We start from the raw sequence: 9,205 nt of genomic DNA on the forward strand, positions 1-9,205 counted from the left end.
TCACCTCCACTGTGTGAGACAGGACACCTACCTGGAGATGTCGCCCCAGTACCACTGTGTGAGACAGGACACCTACCTGGAGATGTGGCCCCAGTACCACTGTGTGAGACATGACACCGTCCTGGAGATGTCACCTCCACTGTGTGAGACAGGACACCTACCTGGAGATGTCACCTCCACTGTGTGAGACAGGACACCTTCCTGGAGATGTCGCCCCAGTACCACTGTGTGAGACAGGACACCTACCTGGAGATGTCACCTCCACTGTGTGAGACAGGACACCTACCTGGAGATGTCGCACCAGTACCACTGTATTAGACAGGACACCTACCTGGAGATGTCACCTCCACTGTGTGAGACAGGACACCTACCTGGAGATGTCACCTCCACTGTGTGAGACAGGACACCTTCCTGGAGATGTGGCCCCAGTACCACTGTGTGAGACATGACACCGTCCTGGAGATGTCACCACCACTGTATTAGACAGGACACCTACCTGGAGATGTCACCTCCACTGTGTGAGACAGGACACCTACCTGGAGATGTCACCTCCACTGTGTGAGACAGGACACCTACCTGGAGATGTGGCCCCAGTACCACTGTGTGAGACATGACACCGTCCTGGAGATGTCACCTCCACTGTGTGAGACAGGACACCTAACTGGAGATGTCGCCCCAGTACCACTGTGTGAGACAGGACACCTACCTGGAGATGTCACCTCCACTGTGTGAGACAGGACACCTACCTGGAGATGTCACCTCCACTGTGTGAGACATGACACCGTCCTGGAGATGTGGCCCCAGTACCACTGTGTGAGACATGACACCTTCCTGGAGATGTCACCTCCACTGTGTGAGACATGACACCGTCCTGGAGATGTGGCCCCAGTACCACTGTGTGAGACAGGACACCTACCTGGAGATGTCGCCCCAGTACCACTGTGTGAGACAGGACACCTTCCTGGAGATGTGGCCCCCACTGTGTGAGACAGGACACCTACCTGGAGATGTGGCCCCAACTGTGTGAGACAGGACACCTACCTGGAGATGTCGCCCCCACTGTGTGAGACAGTACACCGTCCTGGAGATGTGGCCCCAGTACCACTGTGTGAGACAGGACACCTACCTGGAGATGTCGCCCCCACTGTGTGAGACAGGACACCTACCTGGAGATGTGGCCCCAGTACCACTGTGTGAGACATGACACCGTCCTGGAGATGTGGCCCCAGTACCACTGTGTGAGACAGGACACCTACCTGGAGATGTCGCCCCCACTGTGTGAGACAGGACACCTACCTGGAGATGTGGCCCCAGTACCACTGTGTGAGACATGACACCGTCCTGGAGATGTGGCCCAAGTACCACTGTGTGAGACATGACACCGTCCTGGAGATGTGGCCCCAGTACCACTGTGTGAGACAGGACACCGTCCTGGAGATGTCACCTCCACTGTGTGAGACAGGACACCTACCTGGAGATGTCACCTCCACTGTGTGAGACAGGAAACCTTCCTGGAGATGTCGCCCCAGTACCACTGTGTGAGACAGGACACCTACCTGGAGATGTCACCTCCACTGTGTGAGAGAGGACACCTACCTGGAGATGTCGCACCAGTACCACTGTATTAGACAGGACACCTACCTGGAGATGTCACCTCCACTGTGTGAGACAGGACACCTACCTGTAGATGTCACCTCCACTGTGTGAGACAGGACACCTTCCTGGAGATGTGGCCCCAGTACCACTGTGTGAGACATGACACCGTCCTGGAGATGTCACCTCCACTGTGTGAGACAGGACACCTACCTGGAGATGTGACCTCCACTGTGTGAGTCATGACACTGTCCTGGAGATGTGGCCCCAGTACCACTGTGTGAGACAGGACACCTACCTGGAGATGTGGCCCCAGTACCACTGTGTGAGACATGACACCGTCCTGGAGATGTCACCTCCACTGTGTGAGACATGACACCGTCCTGGAGATGTCACCTCCACTGTGTGAGACAGGACACCTACCTGGAGATGTCACCTCCACTGTGTGAGACAGGACACCTTCCTGGAGATGTCACCTCCACTGTGTGAGACATGACACCTACCTGGAGATGTCACCTCCACTGTGTGAGACAGGACACCTACCTGGAGATGTCACCTCCACTGTGTGAGACAGGACACCTACCTGGAGATGTGGCCCCAGTACCACTGTGTGAGACATGACACCGTCCTGGAGATGTCACCTCCACTGTGTGAGACAGGACACCTAACTGGAGATGTCGCCCCAGTACCACTGTGTGAGACAGGACACCTACCTGGAGATGTCACCTCCACTGTGTGAGACAGGACACCTACCTGGAGATGTCACCTCCACTGTGTGAGACATGACACCGTCCTGGAGATGTGGCCCCAGTACCACTGTGTGAGACATGACACCTTCCTGGAGATGTCACCTCCACTGTGTGAGACATGACACCGTCCTGGAGATGTGGCCCCAGTACCACTGTGTGAGACAGGACACCTACCTGGAGATGTCGCCCCAGTACCACTGTGTGAGACAGGACACCTTCCTGGAGATGTGGCCCCCACTGTGTGAGACAGGACACCTACCTGGAGATGTGGCCCCAACTGTGTGAGACAGGACACCTACCTGGAGATGTCGCCCCCACTGTGTGAGACAGTACACCGTCCTGGAGATGTGGCCCCAGTACCACTGTGTGAGACAGGACACCTACCTGGAGATGTCGCCCCCACTGTGTGAGACAGGACACCTACCTGGAGATGTGGCCCCAGTACCACTGTGTGAGACATGACACCGTCCTGGAGATGTGGCCCCAGTACCACTGTGTGAGACAGGACACCTACCTGGAGATGTCGCCCCCACTGTGTGAGACAGGACACCTACCTGGAGATGTGGCCCCAGTACCACTGTGTGAGACATGACACCGTCCTGGAGATGTGGCCCCAGTACCACTGTGTGAGACAGGACACCTACCTGGCGATGTGGCCCCAGTACCACTGTGTGAGACAGGACACCGTCCTGGAGATGTGGCCCCAGTACCACTGTGTGAGACAGGACACCGTCCTGGAGATGTCGCCCCCACTGTGTGAGACAGGACACCTTCCTGGAGATGTGGCCCCAGTACCACTGTGTGAGACATGACACCGTCCTGGAGATGTGGCCCCAGTACCACTGTGTGAGACAGGACACCTACCTGGAGATGTGGCCCCAGTACCACTGTGTGAGACATGACACCGTCCTGGAGATGTGGCCCAAGTACCACTGTGTGAGACAGGACACCTACCTGGAGATGTGGCCCCAGTACCACTGTGTGTGACAGGACACCTACCTGAAGATATCGCCCCAACTGTGTGAGACAGGACACCTACCTGGAGATGTGGCCCCAGTACCACTGTGTGAGACAGGACACCTACCTGGAGATGTGGCCCCAGTACCACTGTGTGAGACAGGACACCTACCTGGAGATGTGGCCCCAGTACCACTGTGTGAGACAGGACACCTACCTGGAGATGTCGCCCCAACTGTGTGAGACAGGACACCTACCTGGAGATGTCGCCCCAGTACCACTGGGCCCTTTTCAGACCTTTGTCGGGCTCAGTCCATTTCATGTAGTTGTCATTCTCACTTTGGGCCTGTCAACACAACATGAACAACTGTAGAGTGTTGCCACACACGTGTATTACATGGTATAAAGGCCCCTTTACACAGGGCTGCCACCTTTGTGCCACCTTTGAGCGATCAAAATCTGGCCAGGACGCTTAATTGTCGCCTAAACTACAGTTAGCTCAAAGGAGGCAGAAAAGAGGCAGAAGCATTGCCATGGTGTCTCAAGGGTTACTGTGGTCGTCGAATGGAGGCATGGCGGTCACCAGTCATCGTTCAATGCACGCTGTTGGTCGCCCAAAGGAGGCACAAGGGAGGCAGAAGCATCGCCCAGATTGACGGGAAAATATTAAAGCAGAACCCATCTATTACCTGGCGAACATTGGGCAACCCCTGTGCCTTCATTCTGCAACAACGGCAATGCTTGTGACTCCTTTCTGTCTCCTTTGAGCCACCTTTGAGCAACCAACCTCCTTGGCAACCCTTGTGCAACTGTTTTGAACATGTTCAAAAGTTTACAGCATCTATGGCAATGTCTGAACCTCCTGTGTACCACCTTGGAACGACCTAGGCAACCATTCCGCCTCCTTTGAGCCGCACACAGGAGGCACAAAGGTCGCCATCATGTGTAAAGGCCCCCATTAGCAATACTGCACCGACTTCATTGAACTCAATAAACAGTCAGGAACAGAGTTTCTTTGTAGAGTATTGTCATTGTGATGAGTGCTATAGTAAATAATACCAGCTAGCTCGCGCTATGACGTAGCTGATGACATCAGCGCAGACCCACGTACTGACGCCATGATGAAAAAATATACCCATGATCGTATTCCAGCTTTCGTGTTATAGATACGGAGATAGTTCAATATGAGAACTCAAAGATCAGGATGCGTTCACAGTAATGGGGAATCCGGGATGAAGTGTTCTGATAGGAATGCTTAGTGCATGGCTCAATACATCGGTCAAGCAGGCGGGCAAATATCGCACATCAGCTTACAGGTTACAATCTTATTTAAAACTAACTGAGATATTCACATAATAATGACACATACATATTAAACAGGAACTGACACTGAATGAATGTATGAGTTTCAACAGCTTGAAGCTGCTACTGTCGAGGACAGAATGATAACTGACCCAAAGACTGGCAAACCATAAAGGACTGAACAAATGCTGAAGTGACATTTTATACCTGGATTGCATCCTAAATCTCATACACTGTCACACTTCTTGTCATGAAATTCTCAAGCACGTTGGGTTCTTTATTCGCAATTTCTATTCTTCTTAAGATATTTTCTCATGATTAATGGGAATTTTTGGATTGAATCATGTGTAGATCTGTGAGTGAGTGTGTGAGTTGGGTTTAATGCCGCTTTTACATTATTCCAGTTATATCGCTTAATGTGGGAGGAAAACCCGAAGTGATGCAGGTCTCAGACCTTAACCACTTTGGTGAAACCCACGAGCACGGGTATGGTGCTGACAAACCTAGAAACATAATCGGGGCTAACCGGGATTCGAACCCACAATCATAGGTTTCTGGCGTGCCCAAGGGATGCAACTCTGCACAGCGAATCACATTAGACAACTGCGCCACCCGTGCCCCCTGTAGATCTGGGAGAAAATGTGTGTACAACTGATTACTATTTCCTGCTTTTTCCCAGACAAATATACATGGTAATTTTAATCTGCGCATAGTGAGTAAATATGTTTTAACACCGCTTTTAGCAATATCACAGCACGCGACACCAGAAATGGGCATGATGGGCTTCACACATTGTACTCACATGGGGAATCGGCTCCAACCACCGACTACCCCACAACAGGAAATACAATTGAAATGACAAATCACCATGTTAAGCATGTCTAGAGATGTTTTATCACAAATTTCACATTTTCATTGACCAGATTTGTTATCTCCTGTTTGATGTAGTTTTTTACTGTGTATAATATTCGAAAATTCCTTTTTTGTCAAAATACTGCATCCCCTGGTAGATGGGGGCATTATACTTGGGTGTGTACTTTAGTCAAGAAAATATGGTACTTATTGGGGTATTATGAAACCCTTTTACTAAGGCAAGGGTACACAAGGCACTGATTAGGACAGGACAGGACAGGACAGGACAGGACAGGACAGGACAGGACAGGACAGGACAGGACAGGACAGGACAGGACAGGACAGGACAGGACAGGACAGGACAGGACAGGACAGGACAGGACAGGACAGGACAGGACAGGACAGGACTACACTACACTACACTACACTACACTACACTACACTACACTACACTACACTACACTACACTACACTACACTACACTACACTACACTACACTACACTACACTACACTGTGATTTATCTTAGCACTGACACAACATACCATTTTCACACACACTTGCCACTTTTGGGTTCCGGGGGCCTTTTTCCATTCATCCGGTTAGGGCCAGGGGCTGGGTATGGCCCTTAATGTTTACTACTCCGGGTGAGTGAGTTGGGTTTAATGCCACTTTTAACAGTATTCCAGTTATATCACAGTGTGTCAGCTTAAAGTGGGAGGAAAGCCCGAAGTGATGCAGGTCTTAGACGTTTACTACTTCGGTGAAACCCATGAACACGGGTATGGTGCGGACAAAGCTTGAAACATAATGGGGGCAAACCGGGATTTGAACCCACAATCAAAGTTTTCGGTCGTGCCCAAGAGATGCAACTCTGCACAGCGAATTGCAGCGCCATAGACGACTGGGCCACCCGTTCCCCCTACTCTGAATAATTGACACATGACTTTCTTTGTTTTCTTTATTCATCGTTTAACGCTGCACTCAGAAACTTTTTACCTACATGACAGTGGCCTATAAACTATTGCAGTCAGAATACGATGACATGCAATCATTCATGTCACCGAAACAGTAAGCTGATTCTCACAATAAACATAGGTTGCTGGTGGCCAGTTCTAACTGGGATCCCAAGGTCACAAGTCTATGAGCCTGTTATTTATTGAATCACTTCGTCTGAAGACCATGTAGACAATGGAATGAAATGAATGTTGGTGAAAAATCTAGATATACCATATATACAGAAATGATCACATAATAGAAACCCATGTTTTCACATAAGTGAAGTTTTGTTTGTGATTACCGTATTCGATGTAATAAGCGACCCACTCTAATAAGCGCCCACTGCGATATTTTGCTAATATATTGGCTCGTGAACAATCCCCATTAGCATCCCTTCTGATTGATCAATGTACATAAGACTTATTTATTTGTGTATACTACGCACCCGTGTGTTATATGCTCCCTTAATTATGGGCAATTAAATTCTGGAAAAATATATCTGTCGTGTATAATACGCACAGACTTTTCTTTTGTATCATTTCAGGCTGTCAGCATAAACCACAAAATTTACGATCTTTCAACTGGTTTTTTTTCACCAAAATTTTATTCTAATAAGAGTCCCCTATTTCTAATTTTGAGAGTACCCTGGGTGCTTATTATATCGAATATGTTAGTTATTTTATAGTGCTAATAATAACAGAAGTTAACTCATAAGACAAAACGGCAGCCCCACCAAAACCTCTACCGTTTTTCGATTTCATTTTTAATGAGATAAAGAATAAATTATCTTTTGTAAGTATGTGATCAATTAGTTAGACACAGCAATACAGTTCATATTATTATGTTCACGTTTGTAGCCTAGTTAGTTAGTGAATCAAAAGTGATCTCAGCCACAATCACAATCAGTGCCATAATCACTTCAGATCACGTTGAAATATTGGAAGTGTTTTGGATGTTGTGCCTTTCCTAACTGGCGTAGATATATTGCAAACTGATAGACTACGTTACGGTTTCGCTGGGTGGTCAGGCAGCTGACTTTGTTGATGAATGACATCGTATTAGTGGTGTAACGATACGGCGATACAGCATTGTATCCCGATGCACAGCCCACGATACGATGCATCGATTTGGAAAGCATGTATCGCGATACATACGATATTTTCATAACACAGTTTTACTTACCAGTACTTTTAAACATGAAATACGTTTAACAGTTTCAAAGCCAGTTTGTTGTTTCAGTAAAACACACTGTATTGCTGACAATTTGCTATAACAGTAAATAAACACCTTATATCTTCTTCAACTGTACTTGTCACATCTTTTAGAGAGCAGAAAGACATCAACTTGGCTTAGCTTGTACCAGTAAACACTGTATCGTGATACGTATCGTATCGCGACCCCTGTATCGCGACTTTGCTCCCTTATTGTTACACGTCTACATCGTATCCAAATTGTGTGGTGACACATACAAACTTTTAACAGTGACAGGATCTTGTAACCGCAGCTAGGGTACACTTGTACTAATTTTGTAATTCTCCACTACCTATTAGTTTGGATTACATGCTTAAACTGTAAGGACACCTACCTTTAACACCTTGGTGATAGTTAATTTAACACGTTTTCGGCCAGTAAATAACACTAATTCATGAAAACAATGAAATAGTTAATGATCCAACATGTATTTGAGACAGGGTGGTATTCAGTTGTCCAATAACCATGATAACACTTTTCCATTTTCCAAAGGTAATAAATCGTGTATGAAAACATTAATAACAGATGATGACCACTTCCGACCACTGTATTTTTTAGGATTTATGAAATGTCGCCCTCACAAAATGTTAGAGAACCAAAGCGAACAATCAGACGGCATATTGTCGGCGTGACCTATTTTTTTCCTTATTGGTTGTTTCTGATTTCGGCTCGCCTCTAAAAAGAGTTTCAATCAATTTCACATATGGAACAAAGGCATACGCACTCCATTTACCTGTGAATCTTCGCCAGACATGGGACTTGGTATTTGTCTCTACATCTATCGAAATCACTTCATGGTTCTGCCAAAACAAGGAAATAGGTGGTTCTCTACTTCGCAAAAACAGTGACATTCACAACCCGGAAGTAGAGTTTAGTATCGAAAACGAGGTCATTTTAAGTTTATCACGTGACCACGGGCCATGGCCGACTGGACCCACTTTGCGCTTTAAAGATATGGCAAGTTAAAAAAAACATTGCTGATGCTATTCGTGGTGATTATGAATATATATTTTAGATTTAAAAACCGTGTGTTTCCCTTTATTCGCAAAAATAGGAATATTAACTAGAAATTTTCTTTTCATATAATAATAGAATGTGTCTTCGGCATTAGATGAGAAATGAACAAGGAAATGTTTTGGTCGTTAAGTTTCTGTAGGAACTCCGAATTCTCCATCAGTTTAAATCATAGATCGAATAAGATCGCACGTTTTTACTTCCTTTTCACTGAATTTTGTTTTTGTAACTCGCACTAAAAGTTTTATAAATCAGAAGCAGGATTCACTTGACAAAAGAATTTAGTTGAGAATGCCAACATTTTCACATAAATGGGATATATATAAAACATACCAATAATATACACCTTCGGAAAATACCATTCGTTTTTAAAGCAAACATTATTTCCGGGATTATAATAATACATGCATAATACTATATTACACTCATCCTCATCTTCTCAGCACAGGAAACTGCAGACTGCTATAAAGACGTCGTGACCCGTGAAGA

General features: G+C 46.8%; 1 protein-coding gene across 3 annotated transcripts in view; it reads right to left on the bottom strand.

The window, feature by feature from the left end:
* LOC124146266 (phosphatidylinositol 3-kinase regulatory subunit gamma-like) overlaps positions 1 to 8,582 on the bottom strand; it is a 30,909-nt gene extending 22,327 nt beyond the window's left edge. For 2 of the 3 annotated variants that reach the window (XM_048400080.1, XM_048400079.1), the window contains exons 1-2: positions 8,427 to 8,582; positions 3,557 to 3,645 (exon numbers count right to left, since the gene is read on the bottom strand). In XM_048400080.1, the coding sequence (XP_048256037.1) occupies positions 3,557 to 3,645; positions 8,427 to 8,456 (119 nt within the window). In that variant the 5' untranslated portion in view covers positions 8,457 to 8,582. The remainder of the gene's footprint in view (positions 1 to 3,556; positions 3,646 to 8,426) is intronic. The other variant, XM_048400081.1, reaches the window with a different exon arrangement.
* Between the last annotated feature and the right edge of the window lie 623 nt (positions 8,583 to 9,205).

Source organism: Haliotis rufescens, unplaced genomic scaffold (genome assembly GCF_023055435.1).
Source record: "Haliotis rufescens isolate VD_foot unplaced genomic scaffold, xgHalRufe1.0.p SCAF_2, whole genome shotgun sequence".
NCBI classification, from domain to species: domain Eukaryota; kingdom Metazoa; phylum Mollusca; class Gastropoda; order Lepetellida; family Haliotidae; genus Haliotis; species Haliotis rufescens.